This window comes from Haliotis cracherodii, unplaced genomic scaffold (assembly GCF_022045235.1).
Source record: "Haliotis cracherodii isolate W230 unplaced genomic scaffold, xgHalCrac1.p SCAF_6, whole genome shotgun sequence".
Lineage (NCBI taxonomy): Eukaryota > Metazoa > Mollusca > Gastropoda > Lepetellida > Haliotidae > Haliotis > Haliotis cracherodii.
In genome coordinates, this window is record NW_027266319.1 from 37,876,424 (window position 1) to 37,899,132 (window position 22,709).

At 37.2% G+C, this 22,709-nt stretch overlaps 1 protein-coding gene across 5 annotated transcripts in view; it reads left to right on the forward strand.

Annotated features, from left to right (window-relative positions):
• Window positions 1-22,709, forward strand: part of LOC139445557 (prestin-like) — an 85,202-nt gene that overhangs the window by 36,303 nt on the left and 26,190 nt on the right. For all 5 annotated transcript variants that reach the window (XR_011651873.1, XM_071226703.1, XM_071226705.1 and 2 more), the window contains exon 2: window positions 19,390-19,710. Coding sequence is in view for 4 of the 5 variants with exons in the window: in XM_071226703.1 (XP_071082804.1) it covers window positions 19,390-19,710 (321 nt within the window). In the remaining variant the exon portion in view is untranslated. The remainder of the gene's footprint in view (window positions 1-19,389; window positions 19,711-22,709) is intronic.

The window sequence follows — 22,709 nt, forward strand, 5'->3', positions numbered from 1 at the left end:
CCATTGACGACAAGTTGTTAGATTGATGGAAAGTGTGCATTTTATAAAAATTCTGATATTGATGACACATTGTATTTCCGTTGCTTATAATTATTAGGGATGTGCGGTTTTATCGGTAGACCGGTATATTGCAATACAAATTGAGAGATAATTTTGCAATATGTTTTTGAAATATTGCAATATATCGCAATACACTTTTTGGTCCAATTCCCAACCCTAATAATTATCACAGATGGCTCTTGACAATCATCAGTCAGCTGTTACCTATGTGTATAAACAGAAGCACATGTAGAACCCTGGCCATCATAGCCAAGTCATTAGAAAATATTAAACATGATAAAAAGATTGACTGATGATGATATAATGTATTATAATAATGATGGTGATAATGTGCACATAAACATCATCACTTCATGAAGGCTCGATCAGCCAGGGGAAGTGGAACGGGGAAAGTTGCAGAGCTGGGAGTTATTCATTACCTGTGCTTAAGTCACTTTTTAACCATATTTTTCATTTCTAGTATTTCATATTCAGGGATTTCAGGATGCAAATTCATAAAAGAGGTAATTTAATTGGTCAGTCCCTATTGTATTTCAAAATTAAAATTTGGAACTTGACATACTCATATATTTATGGGGGCAGTCGGGTAGCCTAGTGGTTAAAGCGTTCGCTCGTCAAGCCGAAGACCCGGGTTCAATTACCGACATGGGTACAATGTGTGAAGCCCATTTCTGGTGTCCCCCGCCGTAATATTGCTGGAATATTGCTAAAATCGGCGTAAAACCATACTCACTCACTCACCCACATATTTATGACCCCTCCCATGTACTTGAATGCATTTTTTCTTTATGTTTATCCGGTGAGCTATTCTTATTCCTGTTTGAATGTTGACAAGTCTCAACTATCTGTCGGGGCGGTCGGGTAGCCTAGTGGTGGTTAAAGCTTTTGCTCGTCACGCCGAAGACCAGGGTTTGAATCCCGACATGGGTACAATGTGTGAAGCCCATTTCTGGTGTCCCCAGCCGTGATATTGCTGTAATATTGCTAAAAGCAGCGTAAAACAAAACTCACTCACTCACTCACTCATTCAACTACCAGTCAGTGCCATCTGTTTACGATCTCTAATTTGCTTGTCTTCGGATATATCTTAAAAGTGCTAAGCGTAAACTGATGCTATAGACAAAGGGTTATTCTGCAGACATTAAACTCACAGGTAGTGTCGTTTCAGGTTAATGAAACTGATACCTGCTTGCCGGAGCATGCTCTTATTTCAAATTAATTTCATTTGAGTTTTCCGCCAGGAGGCATTTGTGTTTGACAGACTATATGATACATGGCTTGTGGCTGAGTGCCGTGTTTAATCATGTGGAGAAGGCATGCATCAGGGTTGACTGATACGTAGATTATGAAAAATAGTGCAAATATAAAATTGTTTTAGATGCTGTTAAACTGAATTAGAAATGTAGACTTATGGTAATGTGGATGAATTTTAATTTAATTTTGAAAAATATGTGTTACTAAGTTCGGTTGTGATTTTCTGTGAATGAACCGTTTTTGAGATTCACAAATTCTTGGTTCTCATCCTTGGCATTCCCCCTGGATTCCGGAATAGAATTTAACTCCAGCAACCCGTGCTGGTCGTAAGAGGCACCTTGGATCAGGTGGTCAGGTGACTCGGTTGATGGCGTGTCGTCGTTCCCAAATACGTTGCTCATAATTTCAATGACTGAATTGTCTTGTCCAAACATTATTTACTGGCTGCCATCACATACCTTATTCGACGTAATAAGCGCCCCGCTCCAATAAGCGCCCATGGCGATATTTGCTAATGTATTGGCAAGTGAACAATCCCAGTTAGCACCCCTTCCAACTGATCAATGTACACAAGTCTTATTTATTCGCGTATAATACACACTCGTGTGTTATATGCACTCTTAATTGTGGGTAATTTAATTCTGGAAAAATATATCTGTCGCACATAAACATTTCAGGCTGTCAGCATAAACCACGAAATTTTCCTTTCAACTCTGTTTATTTTTTCACCAAAATAATATTCTAATAAGAGCCCCCTATTCCTAATTTTGAGAGCGCCCTGGGCGCTTATTGCGTTGAATACAGTAACTGGAATATCGCTGAGTGCAGCCTGAAACAACAAACACACACAAACATCCTTGGTGAGTATGGTGACTTAGGTGGAAAGCATGTGGCACAGTAGTTCCTTTCATTGATGAAATAACCACTTGACTGTCTATGGACATATGTACAATCACTGTTTGAATGGATGGAAGTATTATAATCAACTTTGCCTTGATATCAGATTTGCTAGACTACATGCAAAGAAAACCAGTGTAGTCGAAGAAAGATCTCCAATCTATTCTACAGCATGAGCCAAATGGCTGACATTGGACTTTCCGCTTCAGCAAATCTCCTGATAGGTTGATCTGGGCTCTGCTGTCCTGGACCGAACTAGAGCGAATACTGAGACCGTTTTGCTCCTGCGTATGTCACTAACAGGCACAAGGACACGTTACCATAGGAGATATTGGTCAATAGTTGGTAATCCTGAAAAAAACAGTCATCAATTATTTTGCAGGAGTATTTCAAATATTTCGAAGGATTAAACAAAATGCCTTTCACAAGGATGAACTAGTTAATTTGAAATTCATAGAAAGGGATAAAATTAATTATAATTCAAGGGTGTCCCAGTGCACTCAGAAAGATGTTGAGGTGTGAACTTCGAAATTATAGTGTGGCAACAAGAATTATAATTTTGTGCGTGTCATTTCACCTAAGCTTGTGTCCCACATTCTGACACTGTCGGGATGCACTATGAGAATTGACAGTCAGGATCTGCATGTGGTTTACCAAGGCTAGATACCAGCTGTTATACATTCGTACCTCTATATATTCCTGAACACACAATCTCTTCTGTGACTCACATTGTGTATTAAGTGTGTTCATGTGTACAATGTTCTAAACAAGCACCTGTACCTTGGCCCGTGGCAGGAAGATTTGGTGTTGGGCCGGTGGTTCCATATTTGTATGGGTCCTTATGGCCTGCTGTAGTCTGTAGATTTACGAGTTGATGTATTTGTCAGAACAAGCTGCAGTTTTGTAAATGGGGGCCTCACAAGTTTAGTCAGGGCCTGCAGTAGACTAACATCTAGTCTCTGAAATGAACATATCGTACAGAAAAAACAGTTGTTCAGTTATCTTAATAAAAATATAATAAAAGGGAGCCCAGTGACTCTCTTCATTTTCAGATACTTCAGTAATCTAGACTTGTCAAACATTATAGACTTGCATGGTCTGTATTTGATATATATTTGTATCAGGGTCTGTAAGACAGACTAGGCCTGCAGCTTCTCAAGTCTGTGGGTCCTGGCAATTTGTTTTATTTACTTATTAACACTGCATATGTTCATCAATTTCCATGTGGTTGTCAACTTTATTTGTGGTTTCATATAAAAAGAAAATGTCACATGGTAATGTTAAAATAAATACTATCTTAATACTATTTTAATCGTGCCATCGACACTAAAACACAAGAAATTTCAAACCATCTACATGTGTCTTGCTGATGTTCCTGACAATTCAATCAATATAGACCAACCCTCTTGATCCAGGAACCAGGTAACCAGAACACTATTTGGTTTTTGTGGTTTATTTTAAATACCTCCCAAGGGTGTCAATAGCTCAAAAATGGCTGGTACAGATTGGAGCAATTCTCATACTCTTGTCCCCACAGTTTTCAAACGATGATGTTAAATGGAGCTTGTGGCGATGTTTCATCCCAATATGGATGTTGTAATTTCAATCTCATTAAAATCAGATCTCAGTTCTTGCTACTGCGAAACTAAGATCTGAGGACATCCCATTACGGGTCACACCAGAGCGACCTTTTTATCCGACCAATCAAAGTGCCACTTGCCAGATCAGGAAAATGAAAGTTGGAATGTGTTTTCCAATCATTCAACCTAGAAAAGGTGAATACTGGGTATTCCGAAAAAACATTATGGTATGTACAACCGATTCCGTCTCTTGCTTCAGTGGGATAAACATTTGCAACAGAAGAGTCTTTCCATAGCCCATTGGGAAGTACTGCCATAAATCTCAGCCATCTATTCGACATTCCAGAAATTTCTTTATTTCAGTTTTCAAAAATTTAATTAAGAAAAAAAAATAAAATTCAAAACTTAATCTGGAATGGAAGTCGTCCATTTGAAACTTGTGCGGTTAAACTCAAGAAAGCTGTTTTCTGATTGGCTCATGTCAACTTCTTGTTTGTCATTTTATTGGTCAGTTAAAGTCCATGAAAGGTCGTTCCGACATGACCTGTAATGGAGTGCCTTCAGTCATGTGATTTTAATGAGATTGTTGTACTTGAAGAGTGTGTTCCCAAATATTGAGCTAGAGTGTACAATAATGAATGAGCTGAGATTAAACTGAAGAGACAGTTGCCAGGCCTACTAATCATTTCAAGACTTCTTCTTGCTGCATCACTTTTCCTCATTAGTTTTACTGTATTCCTGCGTTTTGCAAAAAAATATTTATCTTGAATCTTTATGTATTGAAAAATCGATTTAAGCATTGTTTATAGTGAAAAGGGAAGAGATGGAATTTTGCAAACATGGTGTTTACCGGTAAATTAGTTTTTAGGAAAGTAGTGTTTTTCTTAATCTAAAACTTGTCTGCAGTAACTTCAGTGTCTATAATTTCTTAATTGGTATGAAATATTCTTTGCAGTAAGGATTTTTTAGTATATGATCACAAGAGTGTTTCAACAGTTTGCAAAACATCAATTTTTTGTCAAGGCTGCTTGAGGTTTATGTATAGATTCGGTATTTGCGAATTGTAATTATATCTATTGGCAGTTATTCAAAATGTTTTTGAATTATTCCATGTTTATATGCTGGATTAAGTGTTTAACTAAACTTGCATATGTGGTTATGGATATATAATATGCACACATGAAATCGAATAATGCATATTCATGTATTATAATCATCAATTTATTGTTAAAAATCTTTAGATTCTATGGGGAGGTCGGGTAGTGTTTAAACTGTTCTCTCATCACACCAAAGACGCGGGTTCGATTCTTGACATGTGAAGCCAATTTTTGGTATGCCCCGCCAGGATATTGCTGAAAAGGGCGTGAAAACCGTACTGACCCACTCACTCACTTTAGATTCTATGAGTTGATAAAAAAGCTACTTCATCATATTAACAAGAGTGTCTGTAAATAATCAAGTCGGGACCAGACAATCCAGTGGTTGACATCATGAGCATCAATCCACTCATTTGGGATACGATGACATGCATCAACCAAGTCAGCGAGTCTGACCACCCGATCCCGTTAGTCGCATCTTACAACAAGCATAGTCACCTTTTACGGCAAGTATGGGTTGCTGAAGACCTATTCTACCCCGGATCTTCACGGGTCTAAAAGTAATTTCTTTCATCAGAGTTAAACAATTCCCTCTATACTATCATAGAGACATGAGATAGAAAGAGGCGTGATGTGACAAGAGAAGCTTGTGTCCCACATTCCAACACTGTCAGGATGCACTACGGGTATACTGCAGCGTCATGCTCCTCTGTGCATGTCATTTACCAAGGCTAGATTAAGCGCTGTTATATGTGTGTAAGTCGGCCCCTACCTTTTCAATAAGATTGATAATACCTCTGTATATTCCTGAACACACTATCTCTGGTGTGACTCACACTGTGTATTAAGTGTGTTCATGTGTACAGTGTTCTAAACAAGCACCTGCCCCATGGCCCGTGGCAGGTAGATTTGGTGTTGGGCCGGTGGTTCCATATTTGTATGGGTCCTTATGGCCTGCTGTAGTCTGTAGATTTACGAGTTGATGTATTTGTCAGAACAAGCTGCAGTTTTGTAAATGGGGCCTCACAAGTTTAGTCAGGGCCTGCAGTAGACTAACATCTAGTCTCTGAAATGAACATATCGTACAGAAAAAACAGTTGTTCAGTTATCTTAATAAAAATATAATAAAAGGGAGCCCAGTGACTCTCTTCATTTTCAGATACTTCAGTAATCTAGACTTGTCAAACATTATAGACTTGCATGGTCTGTATTTGATATATATTTGTATCAGGATCTGTAAGACAGACTAGGCCTGCAGCTTCTCAAGTCTGTGGGTCCTGGCAATTTGTTTCATTTCAAACACTGCATATGTTCATCAATTTCCATGTGGTTGTCACCTTTATTTGTGGTTTCTTATAATAAACATTGTCCCAGGGTAATGTTAAAACAATATTATTCCAAGAGTGTCTTTCATTCACTGGGAACTCATTTTAACCGTGCCATTATGATTTTAATCGCCATAGGCACTAGATTACTAGAAATTTCAAACCCTTCTCTATGTTTTGATGCCGAGTTTCCAGACAATTCAATCAATATGGACCAACCCACAAAAAAACAGAACCACTCTTTTGTTTTAGTCGTATGCTCTTATATACTCCCCTAGAGTGTGAAGAGCTCCAACATCAACAATATGGAGTGGAACAATATTCCCACTCACGTCACCCAAATGTTCAAATGGCATTGTTAAATGGAGCTTTTGGTCTTGTTTCATCCCCATGTGCCTATTGTAATCTGGGAATGTTTTTAAGCTACTCAGTGTCCCACATTCTGACACTGTCAGGATGCACTAAGAGTTAAAACTAATGCTAGTCCTATAGTCCTTGCTGACCAATCGTTAAGGTATCAGGGGACTTGTAAAATTTGCCCTTTTTAAGGGTTTTGCTTTGTGTTCACGTTATAAGGACTACTGCTCTGAAACGGTTAGTTTCCAACGCTGTTGTGATCTGCAGTGTCATGCACGATGTTTGTGCACTATGTTTGTGCACGATGTTTGTGCACAGTGTTTGTGCAGTGTTTGTGCACCATGTTTGTGCACTGTGTTTGTGCATTATCTTTGTGTACTATGTTTGTGCACCATGTTTGTGCACTGTGTTTGTGCACTATGTTTGTACACAATGTTTGTACACTGTGTTCATGCACCATGTTTGTGCACCATGTTTGTGCACCATGTTTGTGCACTGTGTTTGTGCATCGTTCAGGGCACCAGACATTGATATGAACAGTGGCAAGAGAATTGAGGATTTGACCTTTATTGAGAGTGAGATGTTATTTTATGAGTATAAGCGGGGCTGTTATATTATAGGTCAGTTATACACAACAGTTGTGGTGATGACAGTTCACAATCACAGTCACAATCACACCAGCCATTTTGATCCCCCAGTCTACATCTTTCACATGTACTGGTCAACATTAAGAACTGACCCATTGATACTTTTATACTGTGTGTTTTCATCCTCAAAATGCAGAGTTGACTGTTATTTCTGTGAAGTTTAAAAAATGAATGGCCTGGTCAGACTTGTGGCTTAAGAAATTACAATTCTCACAACCTTAATTTAATTTTCACTCTTAGCCCAAGTTTCTCAAAGGATCAATCGATATCAGGTGAAGAAATTAACTCCTAGTGTTTGTGTCAGTGAAACATTATCCTGCTCTAGTTGGCATTACCGATGCCTGTGTTGGTTAACTTAGGTCGTCTCCTCTTCCAGTTCTTGCTACAGGTTTTTCTGTGTTTGATGACAGCATTAATTTCCCAAGTGGGCTTCATTCTAAGACTTACATAAAAAGAAGGAATAGTCTTGAAAATTATCCGCCAAACATCTGTCTGATGTAGATGTGTTGAAAGCAAGAGAATTTAGTGTGCAGAACTAGCCAGGATGGAGGTCTGCAAATGTTGTTTTTTAAAGATGGAAAATCCTTGCCATTGATGTATATCATGATTGCTGTATTTTGAATGTGGGTTTTTTTGTTTACATCTTGCCTGTATTTCATCCTAAAGAAGATTTGGGGCTTACCTGTTGAGTTTAGACTTGCTTAAAGAGACCTTAACAAATAAGATCTTAAAATGGGCTTTTTTTCTTTATAATAGTAATGAAATACATCAGCTCTACATTATAATTCATTCTTGTTTGTTTGTTTGTTATATAACGCCGCACTTAACAATATTCCAGCTAAGTGACAGTGGTCTGTAAATAATCAAGTCTGTACCAGACAATCCAGTGACTGACATCATAAGCATCAATCCATGCAATTGGGATCGAGTCAGCGAGTCTGTTAGTCGCGTCTTATGACAAGCATAGTCGCCTGTTACCGCAAGAATGGGTTGCTAAAGACCTATTCTACCCCAGATCTTCACACATTATAATTAAAAAACTCTATAGGTAAATTCCACCTGAAAAAAAGTTTGGAGATTTTATTCCTAATTAATTTTTCGCAAATGTTGCATAAAGTTGCATGTTAACACATTGATGTGTACTATTTCCTTGGTTAACCTATGAAGATCTGGGTTAGAATAGGCCTTCAGCAACCTATGCTTGTCGTAAGAGGTGACTAACAGGATCGGATGGTCAGGCTAGCTGACTTGGTTGCTGCATGTCATCGTATCCCATTTACTTGGATCAATGCTCATGATGTCAATCACTGGTTTGTCTTATCCGGGGTGGATATTTACAGACAGCTTTCATAAAGCTGGACTATTGCTGAGAGCGGCGTTAACAACAAACAAAATAATGTCTGCCACTGAAGTTGAACAAGGTGTTTTTAAAACAATATATTTAAACCCATATTAATTTTAAAAATATCTGATTTTACAGCTGTAGCTGACAAAACATTTCATCTCCAAACAAAGTCCCAATCCAGCCAGCCCCCCTCCCACAACTTCCAGATCATAAAATGGATGGTCCCTAAAGAACCATTTTAGATAAGTAAACGTGTGGAAAAACATATTCTGAATTCTCAGCTTATATGTAGCTTACAGTCCTTAAAATCAATGTGATCAAGTGTTCACATCTTCCCTCTGTTCGGTGGTTGCAGCACTTTGATAAGAACCACAATTTCATCTGTTATCAATTTCCCCGCTAGAATACAAAATCAGTCAAACTGCAAGATTAGCCTGCCATAAAAACAAGCTGCACAATAAAAAATGTTCTAAGGCAGACTTGGATGTACATAAAAATCAACCCAACTCATAAAATACCAGAACTCCATTACTTTTTTATGAAACAATAGCACGCGGATAATGAGAATTCTAAAAACAAAAGCTTCCACTGTTGGACCTACAAACACAGAACAGAGGACATATCATTAGTTGACCTAAATAGTTGCCACTAACGTGTCAGAATTTAACCCCTACACCAAAAGACGTATTAGTAAGACTAAAGGCTGTTTATCTTTGTTACATCCTATGTGTTTATGAGTTAACCTACTGATCTGCTTGACACTTTCATCACTTGTAATGAATACCATTGTTAGTTGTTTAAGAGCTTGTATTGCATAGATATGAGATGGTGGGGACGGAATGCGTGATAAGCTGCTTTGGCATAAAATAAGCAAAATATTACTATTACCCAATAAATTCTGAGTTGTTTGTGTGTATACAAACAAATGAGAGAAAAAACTAAGTGTAACAACACTCTTATGCAGTGTCTGAAATAACTGCCTGCCCACCTGCCCGTGGCTGGTAACTTTTCTGTTGGGCTGTTGAAATTTTTTCCACCTGCCAGGCAGATAATTTTAAAACTACAGTGATCCCTCGCTACAATGAAACCTTCGAGGGCCAAATGATTGATGAGCGTTATAGATGATCAGCGGTTTAATGAAGGTCGAGTTGTAGGTGGTAGATGACCAACAAAACATTCCGAAAAATGTTAGTAAATTTTGGGAGCCATGCTTTACCGCATGCTATAACCAAGTTAGAGCTACCGTATTTTCGTATAGTACAGTGCACACTATTTTTAAAAAAAACACAGCTGTAGCATATAGCTTTCAACACTTTATTTCTGATTGAAAATATGCACACTTACATGAACTCTACTGCAGTGTATAATGCGTAAAAATGGTGTCACGTCTTGCTGAGGTAGACATGCATATCTCTGTTGAGAGTTTACGTGACATGTTAAACACTTGAGGCAGCACACCAACAGATACTTCTTGGAAGTCACCTACAACAACATTTTAAGCAGACTTTTAAAAACATGTCTTCTCATTTGTGTAAAAATACACATAAACTGGACCCAAGAGAGTAAAAATATATTGAAGACAGAGAGAAAACTATCAATACCTATGTGAATACTCAATGGCTGAGAACATTATCTTCAGCTCTGTTGGTGGATGAAAAAAATGTAGTACCGTATTCTTCATATTAAATGCCCTGATCTCATGTGTGTCCAGACCAACATCTAAACCAAGCTGTAAATAATTTTTATATGAGACTAAACAGTTAAGTGACAGTCCATTTTTACTTGTGTATTTTACACAGTTTTAACAGGAAACACCACTGTAGAATAGGTATATTAATTACCTAAGAAATATTGTCAAATTGTTTTCTTTCATCAAAGTTTTAACAAACTTGCTCACTACCACTCTATCTCAGAAAACAAATTTAACTTGTTAGGCATGTTGTTGTTTTTATATGTGCCCCCCCCATGTCAATATTTTAAGTGCCAAGGGCACTTATTATGGTAAACACGGTAGTTGATGTTATTGTTGTATCTTGCATTGTTTAGGATTATTGCTTTATGTATGTGATATTAATAAGGAAATGATTAATCTGATATTTGATACTGCCTTGTCTGATCATGTTTCTATCTGACAGAATCTCATTATATTAGTTATTGCAATTATTAATTGTCTTTTCATGTGGTAACCTTGAGGAATATTTCATGAAATCTTCTCAAAGGACTTGAAACATGACAAGGTTGAATTGATGATAGTAACACGTCGAACAAAAGATTTCATGTTCTTTCAGCGACACCTTTAACTGACAAAAAACATGAGTAATTAAGATATTAATACTATCTATTTTCATCTATCTGTTCGTTTCATCTCAGTTTGGATAAAAAAAATACTACCTCAAAATATAACAATGTAAAGTGACTTTAACCATTTTAATGATAACTGATCAAATGCATTGTAAACAATATCCGTAATCTCCTTATGAAGAGATCAAAGCCTCCGTAGAAGTAAATACATTATGTGTCACCCACACTTTAAACAGAATTACAGTAAGAACTTTTTTCCCACTAAAACAACTTTTAAAAAAACAAACCCAAAAGAACATTGACTAACACAAATTAATTTAAAAATTTACATGCTTATTAAATTGCCAAAAATCTATAAACCACACACAGTATATAATATGTTGCCTTGAATATAATGCCATGCTGAATAGGTAGTTTGAAAGTCTGTGTAGGGTATCTAACAACTGAAGAACAAAACGTTTTGTTCATTGTCAAAGTTTTGACCTGCTCCCTGTATTCTGTCCATATAGACTGTTTCATTGACAAGAATTAATTAAATAACCAACTCAGTCCCGGTACGTTCAGGTCGCGGGAGACTGTGAAGACATTGATAGAGGGGAAAATGATATTAAATATACTCGATCTCACCGTTTTATTTATTGGATGATATAACATTTTTCATCATGATCAGCCCGCGTTGGGAGTTATCTGACCTAAAATCGACCTTTACCTCATTTGAAATGTGTTGACATTACTCCAGAGTATTTCCTACGTCAGTCTTGAAAACAATGCTATATTCTGATCACCGCGCTTGCTTTCAAAGCAATCTGTTGGTGACAAGGGCAGTGTTGAAAGGGTCGACTTGTTTCTTGGGGATAATTAAACAACCATGAGCAGGAAGTGTCGCTGACAAGAAGCTGGTGTCGACATCAGCTGTTATTGACAACTGTCATGTTAGCTTGATGTTGACACAAAGATGTACATTTCAAGTAGTGGATGTCAAGACTTGTTTTTGCACATCTTAGCATGGACTACTGTATTCACTGTAAGTGCCAACACTCTGACCTACTTCTAGACCAATGTTTAATCAATCAATATAAGCCGTTTGTCAATTTTGTAAGTGCTCAGGGCAATGATTACAGTGAATACGGTACTGTGTTTCTGTGTTAAGCGATTGATATCAAGCCAAAGGTTTGGTTTCATTCCTACAGGTAATGTCCAAAGTCCATTGTTAGAGTCCCCGACTTGTTATTAGGCAAAAACTACTCATATGGTGATCTGTCTTTTAGTTTTTTCCATTTTGTCCAAAACCTTTTTCAATAATGATTGATTTATCATTTTATTTTGGAAATCTAACTCCCAGTAGACTTTCTGCTAACACTCAGCAAAAAGAATAGAAAATCAAGTATAAGAAACAACATCAAAGGCCTTCCTAACAAGTTATTTTTGTTATTATCATCCCCGCCCACTTTAGTTCGTTGTTCCCAAGACCCTCAGAGGGAGGGGGGTAAGAAATTGACTTCAGCAACCCATGCTTGTCGTAAGAGATGAATATGCTTGTGATAAGAGGTGCTAACGGGTGGTCAGACTCGCTGACTTGGCTGATACATGTCATTGTATTCCAATTGTGTAAATTGATGCTCATGATGTCAATCACTGGATTATCTGATCCAGACTCGATTGTTTACAGACCAATGTCATGTAGCTGGAATATTGCTGAATGGGTGTTAGACAACAAACAAACAGTCCTACAGAGGAAGAAAATGGCTAAGTGTGTCCCCATCTTCTTCACTTGATGAAACTCACCATATGCCGTATTTGATGCAATAAGCGTGCAGGGCGCTCTCAAAATTAGAAATAGGGTGCACTTATTAGATTAAAATTTTGGTGAAAAAAATAGAGTTAAAAGATCTTAAATTTCGTAGTTTATGCTGACAGCCTGAAATGATACAAAAGAAAAGTTTGTGTGTATTATACACGACAGATATATTTTTCCAGAATTTAATTGCCCATAATTAAGGGTGCATATAACACACGAGTGCATATCATACACAAATAAATAAGTCTTGTGTATATTGATCAATTGGATGGGGTGCTAATTGGGATTTTTCACTAGCCAATATATTAGCAAATATCGCCGTGGGTGCTTAGCAGTTATTGCGTCAAATACGGTAAGTTACGCTCCAGATAAGCTGTGTATTCATGTACAATATGTAAGCTTAGTCACCATAACCCAATTATGTTGGAGTTCCTTACGTACATTTGATGTGCATGAAGAAATTATATACCCAATAGTATAACACTGTGTAATATGTGTTTGTTTGTTTGTTTGTTTGTTTGTTTGTTTGTTTGTTTGTTTGTTTGTGGTTTAACCCAACACTCAGCAATATTCCAGCTATATGACTCTGGTCTGTAAATAATTCAAATCTGGTCAGGAAAATCCAGTGATTGACATCAAGTGCATCGATCTAGGCAATTGGCATATGATGACATGCATCAACCAAGTCAGCAAACCTGACCACCCGATCCCATTAGTCGCCTCAAGCCCTTATTGAAAGAAAATGTAATAATGTATTTATTGAGGCCTTATAATTCATATTTCATCTCCTGATCTTTAAAAACAACGTAATGTTATCATTGAAAAAATTAGTTTAACTTCTCCTCTGAATTTTCAATTCAGGGAGAGGTATCTAAACAAAATTTTAATTGGATATCACCTAAACATTTCTTTTCAATTAAGAATGTAAGGTCAACAATAAGATTTAATTTTTATTAAATTGGTGAAATTTTGTTTATTGTTTATGCCATTGTGTTTCTTTGCAATTGAATGACAGGAGTGATTTGTTTGTACGCAATGATGGATGTTTTCACAGCACTTGTAACTTTCCTGACATGTCGATTGCAGCTGCTGTATATTTCATTCGCGTCAATGTCAGGAGAGTGTTGTTATTTCCAGCCTGGATATCTACCGGCAGCTATTTCAGGGCTGATAAATAACCTCTCATATCTGTTTGTGATGCAGTCTGGTTATTTCAAACCCCTGCTGGCAGAACAATCTTTATTCATGAAACATACTGAATCCATCCATTTCCTTAATCGTTTGACGCAAGAGTTTTATTTAACTACACTTCAGTAAAATATTTCCTAATCTCAGATTTATGTTGCTGAAGAAAATAGTTTTTCTTATGATGTACGTAGAGCACCATCTAAATGGTAATGTGTGTTATTGCATGGGCATATTTACCTGTCACCTTTCAAAACTGTTTCCCCTTAAATTACACAGCAGTTGGGAAACAGGATTCAAAGGGCAAATAATTTATTTCAATAGTTTTTTTCTTATTTCACTTTAGAATTTATCTTATGATAGTTTTCATTGTTGCATCTTTCACAATAAGAGGATTTAATATGTTTCAATACTACTTTGTATTGATTAGCAAAATGATGAAGGCATCTGTTTTTTTCTTTTTCAACATGAATGTAGGTATTTTCAAAATGCCATTAATAAGTACTGAGTTTATTTTAACTCGATAAAATTTATGTATACCAGGTTAAGTAATCTAATAGTTATACAAGAATGTGTGTAATGTAAAGTTTATTAATTCCAATACAAAAAGCCCCTAAAATTAGAATACTTAAAGATGAACAAAACCAAGAGTTAGGTCCCTTGAAAGGATCCCATCTTAAGTCTCCAAAGCTCCCATTAAAAACCAAATCTATTATTACATTTTTTTGTCAGCCGACTGATGGCTGTAACAACACCCATGCAAGTGTTGGAGACATTTGTAACGTTGCTAATAATTACTGTATTCAACGTAATAAGCGCCCCACTCTAATAAGCGCCCACGACAATATTTGCTATTATATTGGCTGGTGAACAATCCCAATTAGCACCCCTTCCGTTTGTTCAATGTACACAAGACTTATTTATTTGTGTATAATACGTGTGTTATATGCATCCTTAATTATAGAAATTAAATTCTGGAAAAATATATCTGTCGTGTATAAACATTTTAGGCTGTCAGCAAAAACCATGAAATTTATGATCTTTCAACTCTGTTGTTTTTCACCAAAATAATATTCTTATAGGAGCCCCCTATTTCTAATTTTGAGAGTGCCCTGGGCGCTTATTATGTCGAATACAGTATTTGTATATTCCTATGTTTCTTGGTAGGAAGTGACAATATGGAGTCATGTGGTTTGTAGAAGTTTGTTTTATACAGGTAGATGTATATACAAGAATCACCTTGTGCCAGGTCAGCACATAGTGGTAGGGGGTATTCATCTTGATCAAAATTATTTTCGCGAAGTCCCAATGTGGTATCCACTATCCTGTGATGTTTAACCCGCTTAACTGTTGTTGTTTTAACGGATTAAAACTGGAGGGCCATCTTGTGTCGATGTTAGTGATTATGTATTAGTTAGACGGTATTCCTAATGCGCCTACATCACAACTGGTACTACTACAATAACTACTACTACTACTACTACTACTACTGCTGCTACTACTACTACTACTACTACTACTACCGACCCGTGAAGATCTGGGTTAGAATGGGTCTTCAGCAACCCATGGTTGCCGTGAAAGGTGAAAACGGGGATCGGGTGGTGAAGCTCGCTGACTTGGTTGATGCATGTCATCTTAGCCCAATTGCATAGATAGATGCTCATGATGTCAACCACTGGATTGTCTGGCCTAGACCTAAATATTTACAGGCTGATGTTATGTAGTTAGAATATTGCTGAGTGCGGTGTTAAACAACAAACAAACAAACTGAATACTACTACTGTATATAGAGAGTCAACTTGTCATGGCAGTATTTTCTTTTACGTAATCTCATGCACAAAACGCTAAGGGACAATCAGTGTTGACTTCACACACACATCAGTGGTTAGTGAGTGAGTGAACCAATGGTGGGTGAGTGTTGTTTTACGCAATTACCTTACCTAGTCATGCACAACATGATAGAAGGTTTCTGGTCATATTCAAACATAAATCTAACAAAACTAATATGGGGACATTTTGATCTCAGACAAGTATCTGCACTTAAGAGTGAGTGAGTGAGTTGAGTTTAACGCCGCTTTTAACATTATTCCAGTTATATCATGGCGTGTCAGCTTAATGTAGGAGGAAAGCCCGAAGTGATGCAGGTCTCAGACGTTTATGGTGTATGGTGCACGGGTATGGTGCTGACAAACCTAGAAACATAATCGTGGCCGACCGGGATTCGAACCCACAACCATAGGTTTCTGATGTGCCCAAGGGACGCAACTCTGCACAGCGAATCGCAGCGCCATAGACGACTGGGCCACCCGTGCCCCCTCCGCACTTAACAACACAGACACACCGTGAGGTCTGTTGTCATGAGCGCTATACAATTGCGTTGTTTGAATGGGTTGTTGTTGTCATGGCACAACATGTAAACAGTGAGTGATCGATAAAAATAATCAACAGATTGAAATATAATAGTCACAGTTTCATGTTTATTCCCTATTAAGAATCTTTTGAATGGTATTAACATGTGTAATGCCTCATTTCAAAGAGTTAAAATTCACTTTAACTTTGCTATGTTCTCCTTTGTCAACACAAATAATGCTGGTGTCATGGTCGGGCGTGAGACGTGACTTGACTGAAAATCAAATCAGCTCAGAATACCTCCTGCATTAAAAGAAGCATTTTAATGATTGAAATACGACTTATATCTGACCGAGGTGCCTTTCAATTCCACTTCAAATAGGTTGTCCTACGTCAATAGTCCCTCAATTATTGTATACCTATAATCAACAGTAAGAACGCACATCAAAATACGAGAACACTGCGAGCTAACAGAAAGACGTGTGCTGACGTTTGAATTAAATCAGAAGGTGTTGTGCATGACAGACTAGATACATATATACACCTTGCCAGTTTGAGTGTATACTGTATTCAACGTAATAAGCAACCCGCTCTAATAAGCGCCCACGGCGCTATATATTTGCTAATATATTGGCTAGTGAAAATTCCCAATTAGCACCCCTTCGGATTGATCAATGTACACAAGACTTATTTATTCGCGTATAATACGCACTCGTTTGTTATATGCACACTTAATTATGGGCAATTAAATTCTGGAAAAATATATCTGTCGTACATAAACATTTCAGGCTGTCAGCATAAACCATGAAAGTTATCTTTTAACTCTAAATTTTATTCTAAAAAGAGACCCTATTTCTAATTTTGAGAGCGCCCTGGGCGCTTATTACGTCGAATACGGTATTTGTATATGGATAATCATAATAAAAAATAATGAAAACGATAAAACAGTTATCAGTATTACCCATCATTGAGCATAGTAGAACTTTGTTTATGAAGTAGTGAATAATATAAAGTTACCGTTGGAAAAGAAGGAGTAAGGGCCTTAACTCTGTTGAAATATATGTAGCAAGGGATGTAACTCTAAAAAAATTAATATTTATGGCGCCAAGTTTCAAACTCAGTCTTGATAAGTATTCATGTAAGTTCAGTAGTCTCGGAGAAAACTTGTCTCCATTGCGGACATCACCAACAAGGAAACACAGAAAGCTTTTTGTTATAGAAATACCATTGAAAGGCACCAGTTTGATTATCATGCAAAGTATCATAATAAAATATTCACGACTTACGCAGGGTACATCACACTATATGGTCCAAGGGATAGGTTGACAACAAATTTATCTTGCCGTCATTCATTCATACAAGTCCGGAATATATGTCTGTGGTTTAACCATTGACCCTAAATAATGTTTAGTGTCCATGGTTTGACTCAGCATAAGATGAAACAAGTTACTTCCCTTTACCGTCTGCATTCGGATAGGCTTTTACTGCTCAATGATACTTATTTAAGATTATCAAGTTAGGGATTAACATTTGGGATTAGCATCTTATGATGAGTGACAATGAAGTAATTCTAGACATATAGATGTCATGGCTACAGGGTAATTAGCCTTTGGAATTAAATGTTCATTAAAACAAATGTCCCAAGTTGGTTGCTATGACACCTGCATGAAATACAAAAAAATAAAATGTTGCTCTATGTAGTGGATAGTAACCACACATTTTAAGCTCCAAATGTGTCTCCACTTAGCACTGGAGCTATAACAAGGTTTCCACTGAGAATATTTATGACACAGTTTTCTCGTTAGCTGAACATATAAAAAATGTAATATAATAAAGTTATCAGACTTGAATCAAGAGCATAAATCAGACTTATTTAACCTTGCAACCTCACCAGCAGTTATGTAAATGAATTAAGATTTCACCTCAATCTGTAGATGCAATACATTTGTGGTTAATTGGGAACATATACAGGTTCACTTCCTCTTGTAGAAGGCCTCTTCTTCTACTTCCTCTCCAATTTCCTGCATTAACTCCGCATGGAGGAAGATAAGCTGGAGGTTGGGACAGGGAAGATTAGCTGAAATAAACTTTGCCATGTGTATAGCTTTTCAACATTGTTTGTCGAAGGTGATGTGAAGTTTGTTAATTAGAGGGCTTATTTTCAGGTTGAGCTTCTATTCTTTGTTTAAGGAGGGGCGGGTTAGACCTTCATGCTCTTTTGATTAGGGAGGATGCCTAGAGATAAACAGAGATTTAGGTTGATTTCTGAATGTTTACTTCAGTGGTGCAAGACATTTGGTGAAATACTGATTAGGGTGTATTTTTTGTGTGTTACAAAGGAGGTATTTTTAAGTTGTGATTGGGATCCATACTGCCATGTTTAGTACTGTTAGATACATTTGGAGTTTCTGTGAATTGGACATGATTGCCTTGGAGGTTCTTTTTGCAGTTTTATTTGGAAAAAAGGAATTAATGTTTTTTTAAATACGATTTACACCTGTTGTTGCTCAAAATAATGGTTGTACTGTTTCAAAAAAATTTAATGGATTTAGATTGTAAGGCATTGTTTTGCCAAAATGGTAAAGTTTTACTGATGATAATACATGTATGAACGGATTGGTATGTCGAATTTTATTGTATGTTGTATCAGTATTTTAACTTGTACAGGACAGCTTAAAGAAAATTGTAATCAATAATATTGATAGTTGCTGTGCTGTTGTAAATAGATTTCTTCTAAAAATTTAGAGCACCCTCTTATGATAACAATTAAAATATTTGATGTTCAGAATTGTGTCGATTAGTGGTTTTCCTAGTCTGATTTGATCTGCATATCTGTATGTTGTTTCATGTGGCCTGTTTTCATAATATAGTTTCTCATTTGTGGCCCACTCGTCTAAGGCGCTGTAATTCGCTGTGCAGAGTTGCGTCCCTTGGGCTTGCCAAAAACTTATGATTGTGGGTTTGAATCCCGGTTCGCCCCGATTATGTTCCTAGGTGTGTCAGCACCATACCCGTGCTTGTAGGTTTCACCAAAGTGGTAAACTTCTGAGAGTGATCACTTCAGGCTTTCCTCCCACGTTAAGCCGACATGCTGTGATATAACAGGAATTCTGTCAAAAGCGGCGTTAAACCCTACTCACTCACTTGCTCAAATCCTGTTTTCCCTGTGTTCACAAAACAATATTTTGTTTCAGGAGGCAAGAAAAAGATGATAGGCCAGGAAGATGAACTCAGGAACTCCTTAATCGGAGAGGAGAGGATGGTTGTGGAGAGGCCCATCTACAACCAGTTGGAATTCGACAAAGGCTTCGAGAGCGGGAAACGGCCAGTGACATTACCTCACACATGGGCTAAGAAGAAAGTGAACAAGTTTTCTTGCTCGGGAAAATGCGTAGGGAAGTTCTTCACGTCCTTGTTCCCCTTCATGAGGATCTTGAGGGGCTACAGTATACGGCACGACCTTGTGGCGGACATGATTGCTGGACTCACTGTTGGAATAATGCATATACCTCAAGGTAAGTTTGGCCGACCAAAGTCCAGAATTTTTATATTTCTTCATTTTCAGGATTGGTGAAAGTTCTTGTATGTTGTTTGGATATTACTTCGATTTGCTGTTGTTTAACGCCGCACTCAGCAATATTTCAGCTCTATGATGGCGGTCTGTAAATAATTGAGTCTTGCCCAGACAATCCAGTGATTGATATCATGAACATAGTTCCACGCAGTTGGGATATGATGACAACAAGCATAGTCATCTTTTAGGGTAATCATGGGTTGCTGAAGACCTATTCTACCCCGGATCTTCACGGGTCTTGGATATTATTAAATCCTTTAAGACTACAATAAATTATTTAACTGATGTAGAAATAGTTTTTTTATATTTACATTACTATTTTTTTTAACTGTTCTGTCAGCATGTTAACCAAACATTAAGAGAATATAAATTTGGAGTCTACAAAACAGTATGAGATGGGGTGCTTGGTAGTGAAAATGAAAATCGAATAATTACTTTAGCCTAAAAGATTTATCTTAATCTGGTGCCATGTCTGTCATGTTCAAGCTGATCGGCCCTGCACTCTTTCTACCTAACCAATTACATCCTAATATGGTGGATTCACGGAAACTAGAAGCATTTGCTTGCGGCCACCATCTTGTCATAAAAAACAAACCAGTACCCGTTTAGGTACTTTATTTCATTGACAGTGCAGATTCCAAAATGAAAATGAAAAATCGGTAGTGATTTCATAGAGGATGCCATCTTTTCTTTCTTAATCTATTTTATCCAGAAAGAACATATATTTTTCCCGAAATCGTCACAACATATTTTGCCATCTGTGATGTGTTGGCAGAAAACGTATAGTGTAAAGTTTTATGTAAAAAAAATATATTTTTTGGTATGAAAATAGGGATGGCAGAACATTTTGTGAGAAAACAGTTGCTGATTTTGTTAAAAACGACTTTTTTTATGAAAATAGTGTTGGCTGAGTTTGATTAAAAAGAAATTTAGGGATGAAGATAGAGTTGTCTAATGCAAATATAATGGCGGAATGGTTTTACAATTTAATGATTTTGTTTGGAAAATGCAACTGTTACTTCTGAGGTGAGGTGAAACATTAGTTAACCTGGAAGATGAGAGCTGCGGCAGTTTGACAGTGATGGCCGACGTTCGTAATAGCGGTCGTCATGAGAATCAGGTGCTGTTGTTTGTCCCAGGTGTTCCAGTCAGTTTACCTAAGTGTACATCACTAGGCACAACATCAGCCATACATTGAATGGTGGAAGGTGGTTGGGCAGGAATTGCCAGAAGAAAAAGTCTGAGTGGAATAAGAGCATATGTCATTAATAAATAAATACACCTATATTAACAATATGTGAACCTGTCATGTTGTGGAACTACTCTGACAGCCACAAGGAGATCGCTGTCTATAGTTAAGCATTCCCCAGTTATTTTTTCCACTTGAGTGAACTTTTGCAATGTGTGGTTTTTGTGTCTTTTATACATTTCTTCCCTGTCTAGTCAAGATATTGTCCACAATATTTCAGATCCCTTAAGGTGTTACATTTATCATTTTAAATGCCCAACCAAGGCCATAAGCCATCAATAAATTCAAAACAAAATTTAATTTAATATATCCATCTTTATTTTTGATGGATAAAGAAAATCCTACCATTTGATAAAGCCAAAATGTCCAACACTATGCGTTTGTAGGGCATCTGATGTGAGGCAATTTAATTAATTTGTGAAACGATATGGATCAGTATTAAAAAAATCATAGAGTGTATCTGAATGCATCATTGCATCATTCGATATACACTTGTATGCCTAATACACTGCCCAAATGTCATCCTCTCAAAGTCATTACCGTATTCAACGTAATAAGTGCCCCGCTCTAATAAGCGCCCAAGGCGTTATTTGCTGATATATTGGCAAGTGAACAATCCCAATTGGCACCCTTCCGATTGATCACTGTACACAAGACTTTTTTCGCGTATAATGGGCACTCGTGTGTTATATGCATTCTTAATTATGGGCAATTAAATTCTGGAAAAATATATCTGTTGTACATAAATACTTCAGGCTGTCAGCATAATTTTTTAAACCACAAAATTTACCTTTCAACTCTGTCTTTTGCACTAAAATAATATTCTAATAAGAGCGCCCTGGGCGCTTATTACGTTGAATACGGTATGTATAGTCCCAGTTCAGTTTGTTGTGTGTTGCACAGCAGTAATGCAGGGATGGAAATTGACTCAAAAAACAAACATGCCCTCAGGGCTGGTGGGATGTTTGTTCTGCTTGCCCTGTGAAAGGTTACTCGTCCTTATGAAATAAGAAGACTTTCAAATTTCAATCTTTAAAGACTCTGGTTGTGCCAAATGTCAAGCGCTGTGATTTGATGGGGGTATAGAAGGGAAAGTAGATAACTTACAGCATGTGTGAAAAAGATGTACTGGCCTAACGGTCAGGGAGAATTAAACTTTTATTAGGTCGAGGTAATTTCCACTAGCCTCAGGGCTACAGGTGAGCATTAATTTCCGTCCCTGTGAATGGAAGGAGAATTTGACCTACTATTGCCCTTCTGTTGTCCTATTATTGCCCTGTTGTTCTACTATTGCCCTTCTATTGTCCTACTATTGCCCTACTATTATCCTACTATTGTCCTACTATTTCCCTACTATTGTCCTACTATAGCCCTACTATTGTCCTCCTGTTGCTCTATTGTCCTACTATTTCCCTACTATTGTCCTACTATTGCCCTACTATTGTTCTACTATCGCCCTTCTATTGTCCTACTATTTCCCTACTATTGTCCTACTATTGCCCTACTATTGTCCTACTATTGCCCTACTATTGTTCTACTATCACCCTACTATTGTCCTCCTGTTGCTCTATTGTCCTACTATTGTCCTACTATTGTCCTCCTGTTGCTCTATTGTCCTACTATTGCCCTACTATTGTCCTCCTGTTGCTCTATTGTCCTACTATTTCCCTACTATCGCCCTTCTATTGTCC